The 23,098-nt window shown below is 34.4% G+C and overlaps 1 protein-coding gene across 3 annotated transcripts in view; it reads right to left on the bottom strand.

The window, feature by feature from the left end:
* PITRM1 (pitrilysin metallopeptidase 1) overlaps positions 1–22,855 on the bottom strand; it is a 39,428-nt gene extending 16,573 nt beyond the window's left edge. For 2 of the 3 annotated variants that reach the window (XR_012470016.1, XM_074193208.1), the window contains exons 1-18: positions 22,759–22,855; positions 18,451–18,553; positions 17,674–17,780; positions 17,121–17,272; positions 16,012–16,126; positions 15,839–15,935; positions 13,602–13,762; positions 12,531–12,657; positions 11,938–12,026; positions 11,292–11,420; positions 10,237–10,350; positions 9,864–9,960; positions 8,762–8,896; positions 6,831–6,969; positions 4,310–4,426; positions 2,169–2,301; positions 246–366; positions 44–120 (exon numbers count right to left, since the gene is read on the bottom strand). Coding sequence is in view for 2 of the 3 variants with exons in the window: in XM_074193208.1 (XP_074049309.1) it covers positions 44–120; positions 246–366; positions 2,169–2,301; positions 4,310–4,426; positions 6,831–6,969; positions 8,762–8,896; positions 9,864–9,960; positions 10,237–10,350; positions 11,292–11,420; positions 11,938–12,026; positions 12,531–12,657; positions 13,602–13,762; positions 15,839–15,935; positions 16,012–16,126; positions 17,121–17,272; positions 17,674–17,780; positions 18,451–18,553; positions 22,759–22,796 (2,051 nt within the window). In the remaining variant the exon portion in view is untranslated. The remainder of the gene's footprint in view (positions 1–43; positions 121–245; positions 367–2,168; positions 2,302–4,309; positions 4,427–6,830; positions 6,970–8,761; positions 8,897–9,863; positions 9,961–10,236; positions 10,351–11,291; positions 11,421–11,937; positions 12,027–12,530; positions 12,658–13,601; positions 13,763–15,838; positions 15,936–16,011; positions 16,127–17,120; positions 17,273–17,673; positions 17,781–18,450; positions 18,554–22,758) is intronic. The other variant, XM_074193209.1, reaches the window with a different exon arrangement.
* Between the last annotated feature and the right edge of the window lie 243 nt (positions 22,856–23,098).

The raw sequence follows: 23,098 nt of genomic DNA, 5'->3' as shown, positions 1-23,098 counted from the left end.
AGCTAAAAGGTAACAATATGTGCATATTATCAAACCATGTTACTTGTTAAATATTTCACTCCACAAATGCATCATATCTGATAGATTTCGATCCAAGCATAAAGATGAAAAAAGCACACCCTGAAAAGAGAAAATAAAATTCAATGTTAGCCAAACTACAAAAAAAGTTAAATAATATTAAAAAACACTTTAAATTGACCTTTAAACGGTATTTGTGATCACAGAAAAGACAAAATATTATTTACCTGCTCATATATATCTAAATCTGAATCATCTGGAATCACATGTGGAGAGACTGACATGCCTCCTGTTTTCAATTCTATTTGCTGAGCTTGTTCTCTGTAGTCATAAATCCCACAACCCATCCTGTTAATAAAAAAGGATTCATTTAAAAATGCCACAACCCATATTGTTAATAAAGTATTCATTTAAAGTTCATGTTTTAAAATATATATATGTAGATATGAAATTCTGTTCAATATTCTAAGTCAATTAATCATTGTCCTGAAGAAGCTATTCTTTATATTTCAACATGAAGTATCTATGAAGTGTCCATTATTTTTATAGTATTAGATGTCTTAATACCCTGGAAAAAGAAATCAAAGTTAAAAGATTATATGTGTATATGTTTCCATAAATATTCATTTAAATGATAACAGTACTGTAAATAAATCAAAACTTTTAAAAATATATGTTCATATCTAATTCTAATCAATTCTTCTAGTTTTTTTTGTCTTTTATCATTTTCTTTAGACCTATTTAAAATGACTGAATGTTTTGGCAGTCAAGGAGAAAAAGGATTAAGCAATAAATGTGTATTTATGTTTAGCCTTGGAAGCAGGAGTACTTCCTTGTTTATCTCCCTCACAATATTAGGGCATTTAAGTTTCAAACAATTTATAAATCCTTGCTAGGGTTATCTCAACCCAAACTGCAAATATCACAACCCAAATTGCAAAATAGAAGAAAACCTATCACAGGAAAAAAAAAAATCAAGGAACCTAAACAAAAGCAGAGCGCTAAAAGAATAATTGTGAAGAATCTATTGTATCAAAAAATGTATCAATTAAAAAACAATTAAAAATATAAGATTCAATGAAAAGAATTATAAGCAAAAGTAGTAAAAATCACAAAGGAAAAATTAACTCAAAAGGATATAAACAAGTATATTCTTCAGCAAAGAGATCAAAGCTATCTAAAATTATATTAAAAAAGTTCTAAATCACAATGGATTAGAAAAATGCACTTTAAAACAATTCTAAGATACCACACCTCATACCTAGTAGATTGGTTAATATGAAAAAAAGGAATATGATAAATATTGGAGGGGATGTGAGAAAACTAAAGCAATATTAGTGGAGTCGTGAACTAATTTGGAACTATGGCCAAAGAGAAAACTATTTAGAGCAGTTCTTTTTATGGGAACTAAGAATTGGAAATTGAGAGAATGCTCATCAATTGGGTAATAGATGAACAAGCAGTGGTGTATGGTTGTGATGGACTATCATTGTGCTATAAGAAATGACAAGCAGAATGATTTCAGAAAAATCTGGATAGACTTACAGAAACAAAAATACTGTATGATGACAATCAATGATTGACTTGGATATCTCTGTAATACAATGATCCAAGAGAACTTCTAAGGAATCATGATGAAAAATGCTACCCACCTCCAGAAAAAAGAACTGATAGGTATATTATTTTTTATTTCCTTTCTTCCTTCTTTGTCCTTTTTGCCTTCATATCTTTCTGTTTTTCTTCCTTTCTTTCTTTTTTTATTTTTAGTTCCTTATACAAAATAACTAATATGGACTAATATGATTGCACATATATAACCTATATTAAGACTACTCCTTACAAGGAGAGGGGAAAAGAAGGAAGAAGGCACAAACTGAAAAAATATTAAAAATTGTTTTTACATGTAATTGGGGAAAATATTATTAAATATATATTATTTCATGGGATTCTCACAACAATTTTGGGAGACAATTGTTTTATATTCATTTTTACAACTGAGGAAACTGATGCAGGTAGAGAGATTAAGTAATTTGCCCAAGGTGACACTCAAGTGTTATGACACCAGGGCTAGTGCTCTATCGCTGTGCCATCTATATGTGTGTTGGTGTTACATATCTTTAGCCTCATAATAAATAACAAAAACATCTTACTTTGTAAGCACACTGCAGAAGAGAGGCACATATGGCCTGAGTTCCTCAGGAAGTGTATTTAGACTAGAAAAGGCTCTGAAATATACCACACCATTGGTTGGCTGAGCACAATATTGGACAGGAATTTCACCAGCTATAGGATACATAAAGTAATTTATAATTAGTATGGAATTGCAAGAACAAGTACTAAGAAGTATATGATTTTTTTGACATTTAAAAATGCTAATGTTGTTTGTAGTAAACAATTAAAAATATATGATCAAATTTATTGTAATTTAGCTCAATTTCATTCACTTTATATAGGCAACTACAATTTACATGAATTGTCAAAATATTTAAGATTTTAAAAATTTATTCTTAATAAATTTCAGAATATATTCTCAGATAAACTGTTTTCAGTTAAATTTCAAGACCGACAATTTTCTATATGGTTTTTTCCCCCCATTTTGTACCAAGTATTAGCTTAGTATTTAAAGCTTAGTCTAACTTTTAAAAAGGGTTCTTTTTTGTTTGTTTTTGTTTTTGCAAGGCAATGGAGTTCAGTGACTTGCCCAGGACCACACAGCTAAGTAAGAATTAAATGTCTGAGACTGATTTAAACTCAGGTCCTCCTGACTCCACTGTGCCACCTAGCTGCTCCACTTTTAAGGTGTCTATATCCTTTGATCTATTCCCTGAATAAGAGTTATGAATTCTGGGCCTCAACATTTTTGTTTAAACTATAATGTCCAACCTGTCTGTCTAGCATTTTTTTAAAATAAGATCTAGAACTGAAAGGTACTGTAAAGGTCATCTTATGAAAACAATTCATTTTACACATGATGAAAGTGTTGCCCAGAGAAGTTGACCAAGATCACATGGCTAACAAACTGAATAATCAGGATTCAAACTAGGTCTAAATTAATTTTTCATTCCATTATAGAGACAGAAGCAATACTTTAAAACTTCTAATTCCACTCGCTAAACTCTCTCATAGATATCTTCCCTCAGGTCTAGGGCAGGGGTAGAAATAAAATATGAATTACTGCTTATCTAAGCATTGGGGAAAAGGAGGAAATGTAATAAAAGGACACTAGATTGGGAGTTAGGAAACCTGGTTATTGGTTCTCTAGTTCACTCAGATTCTCTAAGCTTCACCATTTCTGCTCTCCTCCCTCTGGACCTAGCTCAAGGAGCCTTCCTTAATGAGTTCAATCCTTTAGGGTGATTCTGAACTCAAGCATTGTACTGAAAACTGTAGCATATGCTACCCTTTTCTGTTATTCCCCACCCTCTCCATGCACACACATATATATGAGTATAAAAAAATAGATATACCTATATAGATATACATCTATATAGAACTATATATTTATTTATACCTTTATTACCAAACCAGGTCACAATTTCCTTAAATGCAGTACTTTTCTGTCATTATAATGGACCTACAAATGCCTACAAATCATTTCACATGTCTTATAGCATTAGTAATCCAATAATGGCTTACATGGGTAGGCACAAATAAGTGTTAAAGAACCATCAGGAAGACAACTGATTACTACAGGTCTCATGTATAGTTTATATGGTTTTTGCCTGCCTACCTCTTCCTTCCCATAACAACAAGGTCAAAAATATGTTTGGGCAAAAGGGTCATGAGCTGAACTACTGCCCTTGAAAATTTGTCCTACATCCTATTCTAGGATTTACATCCTTAACTAATTTCAAAGAGAGGAAATTAAATCACACCAAGCCCACTCCAAAGAAAACCAAACCCAAAGTGCTGCCTGAGCAGGCAAGCAAGAAGACAGGCTCCAGGAGAAGGATGGCTGTTAATGACAATAGAAAACTAGAGTAGAAATAAAGATTGATTCTCTGGTCAGAAGCCTGAAAATCTTAAAGAGAAAACAGCATGGGGCAGCTAGGTGGCACAGTCGATAGAGCACTGGCCTTGGAGTCAGGAGGACCTAAGTTCAAATCTGAGCTTGGACACTAAATAATTATCTAGCTGTGTGATCTTGGGCAAGTCACTTAACCCCATTGCCTTACAAACCCCCCCCCCACCAAAAAAGAAAATAGCATTATGTCTCTCTTTGTTCATACAACTTGAAAGCAAAATGAAGCCAAAATTTTATCCAAAATAGTCACATTTAAGTTATAATAACCTGCCAGTGTTGTCTCCAGCTCAGTAAAGGGTAAATTGGGCTCAATGTCAGATACTTTTAATGCAGGTAGACAGGTAGCATCTTGTGGTTTACTTTGTGAAGCCTGTAATTCTAAACCTAAAAGAGAAAAAGAAATGAATGATTTTTTATTTCAATTTTTAAAATGTACACAATCCTATTTACTGATTCTACAACTATGCAGATGCAATTCAACATTATAAAGCTTCATTTTTTAAGGTGATTCCCTTAAGAATGCTGTAGAATTTCTAAGTACTTTGATTAACATGCTTAAGAAATTATTTTCTCAAGTTTTCTAAATCATAAAATGCCCTACAATTAAAGTGAATAGTTTTTGATAAGCTAACAGTAGTAGCTATCTTGGATTCACAGAAACTGAGGGAGAAGGGGACCTCTGTGATCACCTTCTTTAACCCATGTCTGAACAGGATCCCATTAAGTAGTAAGTGATTACATAACTTCCATCTGAGTATCTAAAGATTGTGCCTCCATAACATCCTAAAGTAGTCCATTCTATTTTGACAGTCATAATTAGTAAGGAAGTCAAATATGCTTTTCTACAACACAGGGTCTAGGAAAATCACCTAATCTCTGACCCACAATGACAATCCTTCAAACATTAAAATATAGCTATTGTTTGCCACCAACTTTTCCAAATTAACCATGCCAGGTCATCTGCAGTTGATGAATATGTGGCATGGTTTTGAGTTCATTGCAATATTTGGCCCACCTGTCTTTAGAAATAGTTGTCAATATCCTTCACAAAATTTGGATTCAAGATGTGGTCTGATCAAAACATAGAGTAGGATTTTACAGCTTCCTTAATCTGTCCCTTTGTACTTTATTTTTTTAATTTTTTTTTTGTAAGGCAAATGGGGTTAAGTAGCTTGCCCAAGGCCACACAACTAGGTAATTATTATCTGAGGTCAGATTTGAACTCAGGTACTCTTGACTCCAGGGCCAGTGCTCTATCCACTGTGCCACCTAGCTGCCCCGCCCCTGTACTTTACAGGAGAAATGTGCCAAGGGACTGCCTCACCTAGTATTTTTTCTCTTATTCCTACATTCTACCTCTCTTTATTATCTTTAATTAAACCACATATTCTTCTGAATCTTCCCTTAACTAGGCGAAATGAACAAGCCTACTACTTGAACAGATAACACTTATATAGCACTTTCAACATGCCAGAAACTGTTAAGTATTTCACAATTATTTCACTTGATCCTGACAACAATTCTGGGAGACAGGTGTTATTCTTATTCCTGTTTTATAGATGAGACTTATAATTGCAGAATAAAGTTAACATAACCAAGAAAACAATTTATGTGATCAAAATAATAAGTTGAGAGGAAATAATACCAAAAGTCCTCAGAATTTTGTCCAAAATAGCAACCAATCACAATTTGAAATGCTTAAGGACGAAAGATACTTTTTTTAGCCTATGGCAGAGAGATTATCAATTGCATTCTTAGACAAGGCCAATGTTGACTTGTTATATGTACTTGTTATGTTGGGGGAGAGGGGAGAACTTGATTGTTAAAGATCTGGGGGTAAAATTGTATTTTGTTTAGTGGTATTAAGGATTTTAACTAAATGGCTACCTAAATAAATTTAGGTGTTTGTGTTGATCAAAATTAAGTTTTCAATTAAACTTTTTTTTACAAAAGATAAAAATTCTTAATAATTTTGTAATTTATGAAATTATTGGAAAATAAACATTATTGGAATGTTTCACCAACTCAAATGCAATCTGAATGCTGATTTAATATTAACAAAGTTAAAAAGAACTATGATAATGTATATAACATTGTGGGATTAGACCACTAACTGATATCAGTAATATTTCCCATGATTTCCCAAATAGTAAAAAAGTAGAAATAAAAAAAAATTAAGACACTGTTAGGTTGTAATCTTGACACTGTTGGAAATATCCACAGTGATGGGATAACAGACACATCAAGGATCATAATTATGTCAACCCTAGAAAATTGTTTTCTGACAAAGACATATTGACACATGCATATACGTACACACATGCACACACACATATGTGCGTGTGCGCAAGAATTCCCTTATAAAAGTAAAAGGTAGGAAAAGGCAAATGTTAAAAATTAAACAGTACATTTATTAGAAATGTCACTTCCAAGTTAAAAGATATAAAACTAATCTCTCCTCTCCTAAACTCACATTCCACCCACTTTTAATGGTGAAACTATTTCACTAATCTCCCTAGCTAAAAACTGCATAGTTTTATTTTTCCCTCCCCTTGATCCACCCCATACCAACTAAGTCCTATAATTCTTCTTTGCGATTTCTCACATGTTTTTGTATTGCTCAAAAAGCCTGACACCATAACTTATAATAATAGGTACCAGTAAATACATGATTGATTGGAATCTTCATTAACTTTGCCAGTATCACAGGTTCACATCAAAGAACGTTACAAGATCCTATTTAAAAAGGATGTCCTCTCCATTTAAGAACCCAAACAAAACTTCTAACCTTTTTCATATATGTGTCGCTTGTCTTCCATAGAGAGACAATCAATCTTTTCTTTTAATTTTTCTGATTCCATTTGTGCTTGTTTCTCATAATATTTTTCATCTGGATTCATAGATAAAGTCAACCTGTGTTGGTTATTCTATAATAAAAAAACCCAGCAAAATAAATCAAGACAATATTAAAAATTACCACACTGATTTTTTTTTTTCCCTTTGTGATCCAAAGTTATCACTGATACAGAAAATGCAAGCAGTATTCACAGGTCAACTCTCACCAAACAAAATAAAGAACTGTGCTTAATAATTTCAATAACTAAGAGAAAAAAGGTTTTTCCAAAATCATCCAGGTAATTGGTTTTAGTTCTATTTGCTTTACTAATAAAAATCTATTCTGTGCACAAACATATAGCTATTCAAATTACCTTTCTAATTACTTGTTTATCCTGAAATAAAAATTAAGTAGAACATGGACTAAAACCCAACCAAACATTTATTCACTCTAGGTAATTTTTTTTTTTTAGGTTTTTTGCTAGGCAATGGGGTTAAGTGGCTTGCCCAAGGCCACACAGCTAGGTAATTATTAAGTGTCTGAGGCCGGATTTGAACCCAGGTACTCCTGACTCCAGGGCCAGTGCTTTATCCACTGTGCCATCTAGCCGTCCTACTCTAGGTAATTAATAAAAAAAAAATTCACACATTTATTGCATTACTTAAAATGTAATGTAAAGCGGCTAGGTGGCGTAGTGGATAAAGCACTGGCCCTGGAGTCAGGAGTACCTGGGTTCAAATCCGGCCTCAGACACTTAATAATTACCTAGCTGTGTGGCCTTGGGCAAACCACTTAACCCTGTTTGCCTTGCAAAAACCTAAAAACAAAACAAAACAAAAAAAATGTAATGTAAAGGGAGCAGCTATATGGCACAGTAAATAGAGCACTGGCCCTGAAGTCAGGAGGACCTGCCTCAGACACTTAATAATTACCTAGCTCTGTGACCTTGGGCAAGTCACTTAACCCCACTGTCTTGCAAAAAAAAAAAGGTAGCACAAGTAGAAACTTTTGCAATTATTATTCAGCACATATACAAGTGAAGCAAAAAAAAAAAATCAACTATCCCAGAGAAAATGAATTTGCTGATGGTTGGGTGAAGAGGGAAGGAGGAAGGAAGATAGGAGAGTTTCTTATTACAAAGGGCTTTGTGAGAAGAGGTTCAGTCATTTTTAGTCAAGTGTGTTAAAATTTATTTTTTTTTGTTTTGGGTTTTACTGGTGAGGCAATTGGGGCTAAGTGACTTGTTTAGGGTCACATAGTAAGTGTTAAGTATCTGAGACTGGATTTGAACTTAGGTCCTGTCTCCAAAGCTGGTGCTCTATTCACTGAACCACCTAGTGCCGCTAAGCATGGTAAAATTAAAGTCAATTTTTGTGTTTAAACCAACAGTGAAAACTATACTTGCAATATGTGTCCTAAAACTTGACATAAAATGAAATATTTCGCTTAAGTAGAGACGCATTCCAATTTTTTCCTTCCTATTGGGAGGTATATAATGAGTACAAATGCTCACTTACTATATACTGAGGAAGCAGCATGATATGATCTAAGTCTAATGGATGCTTTTTCATCACATAGAATGGGATCCAGTCCTACATTATACATCATGCATGCACTAGTGTGTGACTATTAGCAGGCCACTTAATCTATGTCCCAGACATTTCTTTAAATTACAGCTGAATTGCTGACATTAAACAGTGGAGTACAATGATGAAATCTAGTCTAAAAGAAATCAGTTTACATGATAATACCAATAAGCCATGCATAACAGCTTTGATTCATCCCTCTAACCCATGATTTTCTCTATAAAAAATCCAAATTCTTCTCCTAGTTTTTCCTAGGTTATTGTGAATACATGAATACAATTTCTTCCTTCTTCTTACCTTAAAATATTGTTTGACTTTTTCTTGTAGAAATTTTGGATTTTCCTTCAGGCATTTCCTGAATCGAGTCACTTGACCTCCTAGATTTAAAAGCTCAATAGGATCCCCTTCATGATTCCAGCAGGAAGCTATATACTACAAGAGAGAATTTTCATTGGGCATACAATGTATATGTAGTTACCAAAAACGATCCTGCTAGAGTGTTGGAGTATGTCAGCATTACTCTTCCCTTTCAGATATGAGATCCAATAGGCAGGAGTTTGTGTATGAGAGACTGACAGCAAACGCCCAGTCTAAGTTGGGACAGTAACAGCCAGCTGTTTGCTTCTGTTCACATTTTCCACCAGGAACCAGAAATGCCGAAAAGCTCCCCAAGTTTGGTTTCAAGATGTCCTAGTATATTATGATCTATTATTTAGGGGCATTGGTTTGTATGTATTCAAAAGAAAAGGATGGCAAGTAGAAACGTACTGCAGGATAACTCCTTTTAGTAATATTTTAAATTCCATTCCTTAAGGGACAATAATTTCACTGATAAACCAATATAACAGTGAAGACTACAATCATTCCATGCCTGGCTTTTAAGTCCCAAAAGATCTTGTCCCTTGAAAGGTAACTTTTTGGTGATAAGCTTCTCTAATATGAGCAGGCTCCAAGGTTAAGAGATATAATCTGAACATGAAGCCTTTTCAGCTTGGTAACACTTAGTAAAGCTTCCACTCTAATAAATACTATTTTCATGCCATTACAATATGAAAATGATATATCTAGCTAGAGTGGTGTACACTAAAGCATTGCCTAAAAAATAGCAAACTTTACTTTTAAAAATCTAAGAAATGACATAAAAATCAATTGAAATGCCCATTTCCTGTATTAAATATAAAAATTTACTTCTTAGAAAAAAACATAAAAAGCACCTCAAAGAGCCACTTGTGATTATATAGGAGAATTTTTCCTGGAAATGGTTAAATAAGGAATGCAGGCAAAATACTTTAGTGTGGACAATGCAAGACAATACAAGGATAAGTAATTAAATATTTCTATAAATATTTGACACTTTGTTTTTATACTTTAGGTGAAAAGAAATTAAGTAATTACATACTGATGACAGGGCAAGTCCAAAACTAGTTGACTGGTGTTTCATTTGGATTTCAATTTTTTGAAGTAAAGCTTCAACTCGATTATCTTCAAACCCTTTCCTAAAAGATGAAAGCATAAGAAGAATAAATGAAGTCTTTAATAATTATAACAACAAATTAACTGCCAATATTATAATCAACCGAGTCATAATAATACGTAAGATGAACAAGGATGCATTAAATACCAGTTATGTACTAGATGAAGTAGAAGTGAAAAAAGAAAAAAAAAAGACCATTTTTTCATGAAAAACTAAATGGGATCAATGGTTAGAACTTTTTAAACTATGTACCTGCAGAATACTTGTTCAAAATTCTTAACAATTCATTCTTACTTACTCAATAATTTCATCAATCGTTTTATTAATAATCTCTTTGACCATTTCTATGTGTGTGTCAGAAATCCCCTGAAGGCCCACACTGAAGAAGGCCTCCCTTGTATGGCCATTATACCTGAAATACAAACATGGTGAAAATGTCAGAATTTGAACAGTTTTTATGAATGGTAACTTTCAGAACTGACATATTAATATTTTATATTAATATTTTTAAAAAACTACAAAAATTGCTCAAACCTTAAAACTTCTAAATACTTCATGGCTCAATTAAAGTGATAGTTTTTTAAATTTTATTATTTAAGGCAATGCTTCCTGCCATGGCGAAGAGGGAGGAAAAGGAGGGTGGTCAAAAAATATGTAACTCAAGACCTTGCAAAAGGGATGAATACTGAAAACTATTTTGCATGTAATTGGAAAATAAATAAATAAGCAAATAAATAAATAAGCAAAAAGCAACAACAAACGAAAGGGATGGCTTCAGTGAAACCTAGGAAAATGTGCATGCAAATACAGTGAAGCGAACAGAACAAGAACAATTAATATGATGATTATATTACAAAAATGATATTGTTGAAAGACTTAAGGACTTTGATCAATGCAATGGCCAACCTATACTTCCAGGGAACTGAGGATTAAGCATGCTACTCAACTCTAAAGAGAGCTGTAAGTGCCACGTATTCTTTGGACATGGCCAATGAAGGAATTTCTTTCTCATTTTTATTTATTTATTTATTTGTTTGTTTGTTTATTTGTTTATTTATTTATTTATTTTTGGCAAGTCGAACGGGGTTAAGTGGCTTGCCCAAGGCCACACAGCTAGGTAATTATTAAGTGTCTGAGACTGGATTTGAACCCAGGTACTCCTGACTCCAGGGCCAGTGCTTTATCCACTGCGCCATCTAGCTGCCCAGGAAGGAATTTCTTTAGCTTTATGCAAACACATACTTAAAAGGGTCTAATTTTTTTCATTTATTTCAAATGGGATGTAGAGGAGAGGAGAGGAAGAGAAAATTGATTTTTATTAATTAAAAAAAATAATACAATAGTATCACTCACCCAACGTCTGGAGAAAAGTCTGTGCCAAGACCAGACTCAATCAATGCTTTATAAAATGGAGAATTAGGTCCATCAATCAGTAGTGAGGACAAAAGACTCAGGGTGAAGGATTCAAATATATCTGTAATACTGAATTGATAAGAAAATTTAGCAATGAGCTACAATATTTATTCCTATGTAAAATGAGAGAGTTGGATGAGATAACCTTCTCAGCTCTAGATCCATGGTCCTGGGTTTTTTTTTTGTGACTTCCACCATTCATAAAATTTGCAAAATGGAGCACCAACTTCTATACAGGCCCAGTAAAATTATTTTCCCACCTTTCCTCTAGAACAAGCATTGTGCCTCTTCTTTCTGATGACCACTTTACAGATGTACTATGAAAGTGAAATTAATGTACATCTTTTTGACAGCATCAGCTATTTTCTAATTTTCTTGTTCTTAATCACCCTAAGTATAAGTTTCTAAAATATACTTTACTGTTAACATTGCTTTTTTCCACAAATTAAAATATGAAAAGTTCCTTAATGTTACATATTACAAATTAAAACTTAATTTGTAGGCAAAACCAAAATTCTTTATACATCTATTTTTCTTAAACTTTCTAAATTTCTAAAAAACACAACTTAGTACCTAGTATACTTACTCCGGCAAAAGGAAACTGACACCAATGGTTGTTTGTTTAGTTGGATCTGTTGCAAATTTATCTGGACCACAAGTCACATGGTATTCCCTCTGAAAATACAGTAATATTTTAAGAAATAAAAATTTAAATTAGAGTGGAAATGGGGAATGTCTGGTCTGTAAAATCATTTGTCTTATGCTATGCCATATACACTGCCATAGCAACTACAGGTGGCAATCTGACTTCAATAAATCTGGGAGCGTTTTAGGGGTGAGTTAAATGTTTCACCAAATAAAGCAAATTAATTTTTAAGCTGATAATTTTGTATGGTCTGTGAATGTTATAAAATATTCAAATGACCATTGGCAGAAAAAAGTTCTCTACCTCTACTTTAGAGTAACACAAGTAATAAATATCAATAAAATGCCTTTCAATAAAAGATACCCTTCTTTATGATTTCTTCTTAAATAATTTTTTGATTTTCTCTTTAGGATAATGTAACCTTAAAAAAAATACATGTGGCTTTTTTTTAACTCATCATAAAAATGAGAGGTTAATCTTAATCAGTATAGATAACTGAAGTGGCAATAATACATTATATATCAAATACTTACAGGTGTATCCCAAAGCTTCTGGGCTGGCACTGCAGTATTAGGTTCAGTTCTCTGAAATTTATTTAGAGCTTCTTCCTGAATTTGCCGCAAATGCTGTTCTAATGGTAGGTTACCATAAGTAAAGAACCTGAATATTTCAGAAAGAAGAGTTATTTAGACCACCTAGAGTTAAATAGTGATTTGTTTTTGTTTTTTACAATTTGACATATAATTCATAGCTCTCAAATAAATATAAGGTTAAATTTAAAACTGGTAATATAATAAAAATCAATTTATGTACACACTTCAATACTTCGTAATTTCCATGATTATTTAATTCTGCTGGAAAATAGCTGTTACCCCCCACCCACCCAAGAAATCTAAACTCCAAATTGAAGGTCATTATTAACAATCCTGAATAGAAACCAGATTGCTTTCCATTAAACAAAAGTTTTTAAGTTCATAAGCTCCACATCAGGTGTGTGTGTGTGTGTGTGTGTGTGTGTGTGTGTGTAAATGTACACACATACACAAACACACAGAGTTCTCTTTGCCTTAGAATATTTACCATGGTCAAAGACTACACATACAGTAAAACAACTAAATAATCTTTACATTAAATTTATTTATTTAAATTATTTTTAAAAATTATCAACAGTGCTAAAACAGCTGTCATATCTAAATAGATCTTACATTGCCATTTAACATTAAAATCAAGAAACTTCTCAAAAACCACACTTTAGGTCCAAGATTCATTATTTTCAAGTTTCTTAGTATAAAAAAAAAGCATAAATAAGAATCTAGGCTCAGAATATACTAATGATCATCGAGCAGAAACTTATTAGTTAAGGTAATTCCCTCTGAAAAGTTTAAGAAAAATAGGAACATCCTTTTTTCACGTAGTGTTTTATTATGCACCCTATAAAAGACCAAAAGAAATAAAAAAAAAATAGGGCATCATTCATTTTTGTGTAATTCCATAAGAATGTGTTCTCTCACTAAATTGTAACTACATAAGCATCTATAAACTAAATTAAAAGAAAAAAAATAAAAAACAATAACAATTCCAAGAACTAAAGGATAGACTATTACCTAGCATTACTTGGATGGTAATGAGTAGCATGGAATTGTTTAAGTTGTTCCCATGAAAGATCCGGAATGCTTAATGGACTACCACCAGACACAACTGAGTAAGTGTGATCAGGAAGGAGTTGGTTTTGAAGAGACTGCGAGAATATCCTTTCATTGTCTGTCTTGAAATGAAAACATAAAAATTACAATTTAGCATAACAAACAAATAGTATGTCGTGGCATTTGTTAAAATAAAAATCTATTCTGAGTAAATATGTGTGTGTATATAGATTTATTTATATTTATGTATGTATATAAATAAAATATATAGCATACAGTTTCAGTGATCAGGCAAGAAAAATTAACTGAAATAGAAGCTAGAGAACAAGAGTAATAGACAAATAAAACACTCCTGCAAGATGGAGGTAAGACTATATCATTATAAGAAAGTAGATTTAAGAACCCATCAACTGGGGGCAGCTAGGTGGCACAGTGGATAGAAAACCAGCTCTGAAATCAGGAGGATCCGAGCTCAGACACTTAATAATTGCCTTGCTGTGTGACCCTGGCAAGTCGCTTAACCCCATTGCCTTAAATAAATAAAAAATATTAAAAAAAAAAGAATCCATCAACCACACCTGAAAAATGAAAAGCAAAAGATACCAATGACTCTAATCTAATGGCATTTTCTGAACCTCTAGGACAAATATAGGACATAGTTGACCACTTCCATTCTTAATACATTCCTCCCTTATCAGTTACTTCAGTTTTTAATTTTTTTTTTTTTTAGGTTTTTTGCAAGGCAAATGGGGTTAAGTGGCTTGCCCAAGGCCACACAGCTAGGTCATTGTTAAGTGTCTGAGACCAGATTTGAACCCAGGTACTCCTGACTCCAAGGCTGGTGCTTTATCCACTACACCACCTAGCCGCCCCTCAGTTACTTCAGTTTTATGTCTAATTCTTTTTACCTTGCCTTCAATCCATTTATCAATGGTTCCAGTCTTTTAGGTGCACTTTGGTTTAGCATAAAAAAAGAAATTAAAAGAACCTCCATACAACAGACAATGCACTAATAGTATTTGTTGATTGAAAAAAAATTTGATAAAAAGAATGATAAATTCTGTAACCCTTTTAAAATGTCATCAATTTTAAAAGCAACTACTACATATATTTGAAAGAAGTCAAGCTGCCTATTTTGAGATCTTGCCAGCTCCTCAAATCCAGGTCCCAGTCTAATTCTTCATCATCATCATTCTCCTCAAAGCCTCACTTCCTTCTGATTTCCCTATTACTCATAACAGCATCATCACTCTCCTAGTCACACCAGCTTGACATCTCACATTGATTTTTGTGTGTCGTCTGTCTCTCCTTGTCATACTTACAATAAGTTGGGAAGGTCTAAGAGTCCTCCACAATGTGATATCACTATCCCCTTTTCTATTCTCATGACTACTAACAAAGTTAATAACTTCACTGCTTACCCTAGGGCACAAGCATCCTATCTGATACTACTTTCCCCCAACTCTCCCTCTACATAGCATACTGGAAGAATCATTGATAAAGCACTGAGCTTGCTTAGCATTAGCCTTGCTGCTTACTATCAACATGACCTTAATTAAGTTTCTCAATCTCTCTTGGCTTAGAATAAATGATTTCTAAGACCTTTTCCAATTCTAAACCCAATGGTACTATATGGATACTCTCAGAGTATAGATTTGAGCTGACTGATCTCTACTGATCAAAAAATTCAGTTGCTTCCCAATTCCTTTCTTAAAAAGTCCATATTCTTTTGGTCTCTTTTATGTCCCTCTAAGATTCCTTTCCAACATTAGCTCATGAGGCCTCTCTCCACATACTTTATACTATAATCAAAAAAAAACCTATTAATTATTCCCAAATCTCTTACAACTGTACCTTCATTCATATCACTCTCTAGTCTTCGAATGTTCTCTTCCACCTATTATGGCTCTGTATATCTTTCATGTAATCTCCACTGATCCCCATAGCCAAAAGTGTTTTCTTTCTTCTTTGTTTTTTCAAGAGGGGAAAAAATAAAACTTGCCATAAGCAATGTAATGTTTCTACTGCACCATATTTTCACCACCTATTAATGTATAAAGTTATTTAAGGAGAAGATCTTCAACAGAAAAAAAAGAATAAAAACTAGGCAATAATTTTCATATCAGAACCAAATACATCTGTCTTATTCAAATAGCTAGGGCAACCCTTTTAATATAAATTATAAAGGAAAAACTTACAAATGCTCCTTTCATTTCATTAAAAACAACTCCTTTAAAGACAAGGCGTGATTGGGGGTCACTTGGATTTTCATGTTCTAGTCTCCAGCCTTCTTGCCTAAATGATAAATAGTTATAAGATCACTAATTTCAACAGGTACCATTTATAACCAATATGGTCAAGTACTACATACCAGAAGTCCAGTTCCCTCAAACATGGAAAGAAGACTGCATCCAGATATACTGAGAGAAGATTCTGAAAATCCTTAGAATTTTGTGTTGAAAATGGATATAATGTGTAATCACTAGCTGGGTACAAATGAAAAAGAAAGATTTTTTTTTTGTTACAACAAAAATCCCTACAAAAATTATAAGTTTTCAATTTCAATTTTTCCTTTAGGTCTACCACTTAACTAAGAATTCAATTTTACATTTTCAATTTTATAATTAAGAAATGCTTAAGTCGAAGTGATGCTGCTCTGCTATATAAAGGAGAGTCCAATGTTTTTAGTTCTATCTCTGCTATATATACCTCAAATTTCTTTGGAGAAATTGTGAGGTACTATCCAGGATCACATGGTTCTTTGATAAAAGTCCATTTGGTGGTCAACTCACAGCATTCCTATCTTTTCTTTTGTCTTTCCTGAATGACAAAAATAAGTGATATGGCTCTAATAAAACTATTTAATATTCTAATAGTAAAGTCAAAGTTGAGGGGGGAAAAAGATATTACTGAAAAAATATTTTAGTTTGCCTTTTTTAATTCATTAGAAAAAATATCTTTAAACATTTTGAATTTTAAGTTGTTTATTAAAAATAAAATATTTTCAAATTTCCTAGTGAAAGTCATGGCTAAGTCTCTGGGACTTTGAAACCTTGGTTCCATAATTCCATCATAGGCATTAATATCTATTTTGTTTTGTTTTTTAGGTTTTTGCAAGGCAAACAGGGTTAAGTGGCTTGCCCAAGGCCACACAGCTAGGTTATTATTAAGTGTCTGAGACCGGATTTGAACCCAGGTACTCCTGACTCCAAGGCCGGTGCTTTATCCACTATGCCACCTAGCTGCCCCGAGGCATTAATATCTAATGACTATAATAAGACTGAATCTACAAACGACCTCCCATTACCCCAGCATTCCAAGCTCATTAAAACCTTTTATATCCACCTAATTATAAACTTCTAATAGTGAAGGTAAGAGCTTAGAAGAGAAGAACCAACTTCTATGGGTTTATCTTCAAAGTCAATTCCATTTCAGCAATTGAAAAAAATGTGATAATCTCAAAAGATATATTGCACTCACCAGTAAATGCATTCATAAAAGTGGCTAATGATCTGTTTAGCATTTTGAAGAAAGGATCTCTGCAGGGATACTTCTTAGAGCCACAAAGAACAGTATGCTCAAGAACATGTGGAACACCTGAACTATCCATTGGAGTAGTACGGAACTGCACACTAAGAGGGACAACCCCCCCCCCAAAAAAAAACTTTAATATATTTCCTCAAATTATAGTAAAAATTTTAAAGTAATTCAAAAGAAATTTATCTTATTATTTTTTCATCATTCAGTCCAATTGATTTCAAACAGCACATATTTCTTGAACACTATATAAAAAAAGCAACATACTAACTATTAAGGGAAACACAAAGATAAATAAAGAACTGTTTTGACTTTCAGGGAGCTTATAATCTAATGGAAAAGCATTTTATTTATGGAACATGATAGCTAATAAGGAAATTTTTAAAAATATATTAAATTTTCTACAAATGAAGTTACTGTTTCAAGGGGAAAAACATCTCAAGAACACACACTTATATACATATACAAACACACATGCTGACATTTTACAGCTTACCTAAATAAATTATTGGCATCCTCTCTAGCTACATGGAAATATTTAGCACCTGTGCTGTCATGACTGAGCTTCATGGCAACTAAGAACAGATCAGGAATAGGTGTTATCTGCATTAAAAAGAAATATATAATTAACATTTTAATTATAACACCTAACAAAGTTCAAATATGATTTTTTAAAACTGAAGCAAGTAATAGTTTAAGCTATTTTATATTAGATAATACTGTGGAACTAACTTAAAAATAATGATTTTCCATGACTAAAAGATCTGTTACACTATCCCAGTATAATTTGTATCTATTAATTTCTCTGTGGTTTCAAAATTCTAAAGGTATGAAAACACTACGAAAAATGTACCTATATTTAAGCAGCTTGGATATTTAATATCTTTCATGAGTTATTACTTTTACTTTTTCAAATTAAAATTTGTTTTAAATTTTATTTTCCTAAAATTTAACACTATCCAGACAAAAATTTAAAATACCCTCAAGAAACAAGTTGCATCAAATTGACATAGTATATTTTATTTGATTCATAGAAAAAAAGAGAAAGGATGAAAATTTTTATTTCACAGTAAAAGTTTTTGCATCAATTGATGTCTTAATCTGCTAAAGAGTATGTAGGAAAGCAATACCAAGTAGAGTAAATTGAGGTTGTCAGTACTATATTTGGAGAAGGGAAAAGACCTATCATCTTATTCACAAATTGCAATTATATTATTAATTCTACTATACTTAAACAATATATGTCACAGAAATATCAAAACAAAGAGCATACCTGATCTATGGTGAATCCATGGATTTTGTCACCTACTTTATACTCTAAAGCTCGATCACAAGCTCCACTACTCCTCCACCTCCATGGCTTGTAATTTACAAATCTATATATAAGAAACATAAAATCAAATAAAATTAAGTTGTTTTGAAGAAAAGTTATATAGGTATAACAAGTTTCAATGATTGTGAATAGTTTAGTCAAAGAGTTAACAAAGGTGCTAATTTAAATTGATCCCCTTATTCACAAATCTAGAAATTCTATCTTCTATTAAAGTTTTTCTATGTTGAGTCTTATTTTTTCCCATCATATTTTCATAATGGTTGTATAAAAGTCCTTATCAGTTAAAATTTTAATACATTAAAACATTTAAAGCACTTTAAAAAAATTAAACTTTTTTTTAGTTTTTTTTGCAAGGCAATGGGGTTAAGTGGCTTGTCCAAGGTCACCCAGCTAGGTAATTATTGTCTGAGGTCACATTTGAACTAAGGTCCTCCTGACTCCAGGGCTGGTGCTTTATCCACTGCACCACCTAGCGACCCCACCCCCCAAACTAAACATTTTAAAACATTAAAAAAAAGTACTGAAAAATCTTTAATCCCTTTGAATGCAACTTCTGAAAATAATACATATTTAATTTTATAAAAGGAAAATTTTTTCCAAGGTTTCATTTAACTAATGTTCTCCTCATCTCTTTGTAGCATAATAATTTTTTCACATAATTCAATTCCCAACTAGCATCTGGAAACTTAAAGTTTCAAAATGAGTCAAACTAAATCTCCAATTTATGACTTTGGATATGTTAACAAAACACACTACGATCAACTTTGTACCAGATTAGCAAATTTTAGAATCATGGGGCTTGAAAGGGCTTTGGAGTAGTCAATTAGATACAAAGAGACCATTTACTACAAAAAAAGGTAACATACGTAATAAAACGGCCTCCTAGAAGATGTTATTCTACCAATGAAGAGAAGTGAGGATAAATGGGAGAGGATATATTAAACAGCTGCATAATATATTATGAAGGTGGCTAAAGGTGATCAAAATCCATGCAGTAATATTCCTAGTGGATTAAAGAAAGCTACAAAGGTTCTTCTTTAAGGATGATATTCTACAGATTTATGACTGGTTATATGAGAATTAGGGTAAATTAAAGAAAGATGGACAGGCAGAAATACAATAATTAAAAAAACTAAAAGCTATTGCCAAGAAAGAGAGCAGATATAAACCCAAGGATTACAAGAGCCTGTGTGAAGTTAATTTTTGCTCCAAAACAAGGACTGAAGACAAGCTGATAACATGTTAATGATGACATCTTGCATAAGCAACTAAGACAAAGTATGGAACTAAAAACTCATCAGCAACAATTGGGGAGACTTAGAAATAGCCACCCTTGCCAGCATCACTAGGACAGTGGGATGTGGCTAAATCAAAAGACCACCCTAAGTTCAAATTGTAGAACGATAATCAGAGTGGCTCACTCCATTCACAAAAAAGAATCCCCACTCTAATATACCCAACTAGAAGGGGATTCATGTCCTTTTTGAAGATCTCCATGTAGGGGAAAGTTACTTTTCTAGGAAGTTCATTACATTCGCAGACACCTTTAGTTATGAGGGAGTTTTTCCTGACATCAATCTAAATTTGTCTCTTTAACTTATATCATGGTTCTTGGTTCTCCCCTCTGGGGCCCAAGTGAAGCCGTCTAATCTTCACTCTATATGACAATCCTTCAAATACATGAAGACAGCCATTTCATTCTCCAATGTTCATATCATGTGAATTAAAGGTCCATCAAACTAACTACCATCTCCAGATTCCTGGGAACTTTGCCTTTCAATACATCAAAGTTTGTCCTTTTTTTGTGCATGTGTTTTTGTCTGCCTCAACAAAGGGCTGCCTCTCACTGAAAAGATCTTTTAAAGAATTATTGCTTCACCATGTCTCCCTCATCTTAAACTTGTGAAACTGATTTTGAACCCAAGTACAAGATTTTTGTATTCATTATGCCTACCAAATTTCATCTCATTTAATAATGCTCTAGCCTGGCAAGATCATTTTGGATCCTTTGTAATTACTTTAGTAATCCTCTACACTTCAGTTTCATCTATAAATGTAATGGGCATGACATTTATGTATCAAGACTTAAATAGTAGAGGGCTACACACAGATCCCATGTTGAAGTTATGAGAAGCTATCCCATGTTGAAAATGAACCATTAGGAATTATGTTTATCCAACCATTTCTGAATCCAATCAATCAGGGATAGATTCTTCAGAAGCCAATGAATAATGAATAAAGGGTAGGCCATCAAAGCAGACTGAAAAGGGGAAGGGAGATAGAAATATCAGGAGAGAGCAATACTGGAAAATCCAAAAAAAAAGAGTGTTTCAATGAAGAAAGAGTACAAAAAAAAGGTGTCAAATGCTACAGAAAGATAAATTAGGATTAAGAAGAAAAGTCTTTACTAGAAGAAAAGTCATAGAAATTTGATCATCAGTAATCTAGGAAAACACACTTTCAAAGGAGTGATAAGGTTGAAAGTCAAACTGATGTTAATTAGAGATGAGAAAATAGAGACAAGGAGTGGGAATAGTTTTCATTTTTTCTTTGGAGTTTAGCTGTCAAAGAATGTGAAAAACCTGAGTGGAACAAGTGGTTAAAGTGAAGTTTCTTTGAGAATAGGGGAACTCTAGGCAATTAGTGCATAGGAAAAGGTTGAAAATTAAAGAGAGGAGGCAAACATGAAAGAAAAAGCTTGAGAAGCAGATAGACGGGGATAAGATCAAAAGCACTGGGATAGAAAAGGACCACCTCTTCCTCCAAGACTGGGGGTGTTTTAAAAGAAAAGTTAGAAGAAAGTGGCCCCCTTTCTGAACTTCCTCAGTGATAAAGTTGTCTAACTTACATTCATTATACTTTCTATGGAAAAATAATAGGAACTGGAGCTGCAAATAGACTTAGAATCATTTAGTTCAAGAGTTCTTAACTTTCTTTTGCTTCATGGACCCCTCTGACAGTCCTGGTAAAGTCTAGCTCAATCCTTTTACAGAATAATGTGGTTAAAAATGAAACCAAATATATCAAATTACAATCCTCAAAATATTTCTAACCAAGTTCATGGACTCCAGTGAAAGCTATGCAGACTCCAGGACTCCATGGATCCTAGGGTTAAGAACTGCCCTCTAATTTTATAGATGAGGTCCAGAGAGATTAAGAAGATTCAATAATCGAATTCCAAGCCCCATCCTCTGAATGTTCAAATGTCTTAGAAATTCTGTGTAACACAAAGAATTTTCCTCATATCTTCCTTATAATAAATTTTAGAAAGAACAGAATTAAGTTAGTCATTTAGGCTCTTTGGTGTCCTCTTCTCACCCTGGAAGGGGAAGGTTATTTAAGAACTCTGCGCTCTATAAAGATCATTATTTGCCTAATAGGATCAAACATATCATTAATACTTATGAAATAGCGGCATCCTTTATTACTGCTTCATTGTAATCTACATTAATAACAAGGCCTGACCCAACAGCCAGGAATCATGAGGAAGAGGAGATGACCACCAACTGGAGTTCATGTTTCCCTTGGTGGAGCTGGAGGTGATGGTGGCAAATTTGACCTCAGACATTTAATACTGACCTAGCTGGGTGGCCTTGGGCGAGCCACTTAACCCTATTGCCCTGCAAAAACCTAAAAATAAAATAAAATAAATCCGGTCTCAGACTCTTAATAATGACCTAGCTGGGTGGCCTTGGGCGAGCCACTTAACCCTATTGCCCTGCAAAAATCTAAAAATAGAATAAAATAAATCCGGTCTCAGACACTTAATAATGACCTAGCTGGGTGGCCTTGGGCGAGCCACTTAACCCTATTGCCCTGCAAAAACCTAAAAAAAAACGAGGGGCAGCTGTGGCTAGAGCACCGGCCCTGGAATCAGGAGGACCCGAGTTCAAATCCGACCTCAGACACTTAACAATGACCTAGCTGGGTGGCCTTGGGCGAGCCGCTTAACCCCATTGCCTCGCAAAAAGAAAAAAACCTAAAAAAATGGGAATCATAACTGCTCCTATGGGGTGACACTGGAAGAGAGCCGGATGGCCGGCCCGGCCCAACCCCTTCTCTGGGCAGATGGGTAAACCGAGGCACAGGGCCGCTGGCACGCAGGGCCCCTGCAGGGGGCCGGCGCAGCGGCATCCCGGAGGCCCCGGGTTCTGCGGGGCCGCGGCGGCTCCGGACCCCGAGGCCCGGCCCCGGGCCGCGCGGCTGCTCCCCCCACTCGCCCCCAGCCAGGCCGGGCGGCGCGCTCACCGGCGGCCCAGGTCCAGCAGCTTCCAGCGGCTCCACATGGCTGCGCGCGCCGGAAAGACGTCGAGGTCGGCGGGGAAGAGCCGGGAAGAGCGGGCCAGTCCACGTCCGGCCGGCCCCGCCGCGTCGCAGCGGCTCCCGCCCCCTCCCGGGGGCTGATATGGGATGCTCCGCCGCCCACCCGGCTTCCCATTGGTCAGGCGGCTGCTGCCGAGGCACCCGATTTGACGTTGAAGACGAGGGGGCGGAGACGGCCCGGCCGGAGCGGGACCGAGACCCCCCCAGGGGGGTGGCCCGCCGCAGGGCCCGCCCACCCCGGCCGGGATAGGGCCTTGGCGTCACC

The sequence above is a fragment of the Macrotis lagotis genome, chromosome 7 (assembly GCF_037893015.1).
Source record: "Macrotis lagotis isolate mMagLag1 chromosome 7, bilby.v1.9.chrom.fasta, whole genome shotgun sequence".
Classification (NCBI taxonomy): Eukaryota; Metazoa; Chordata; class Mammalia; order Peramelemorphia; family Peramelidae; genus Macrotis; species Macrotis lagotis.
The sequence above is the reverse complement of the archived record's forward strand: the minus strand, read 5'-3'. Positions and strand labels throughout refer to the sequence as shown.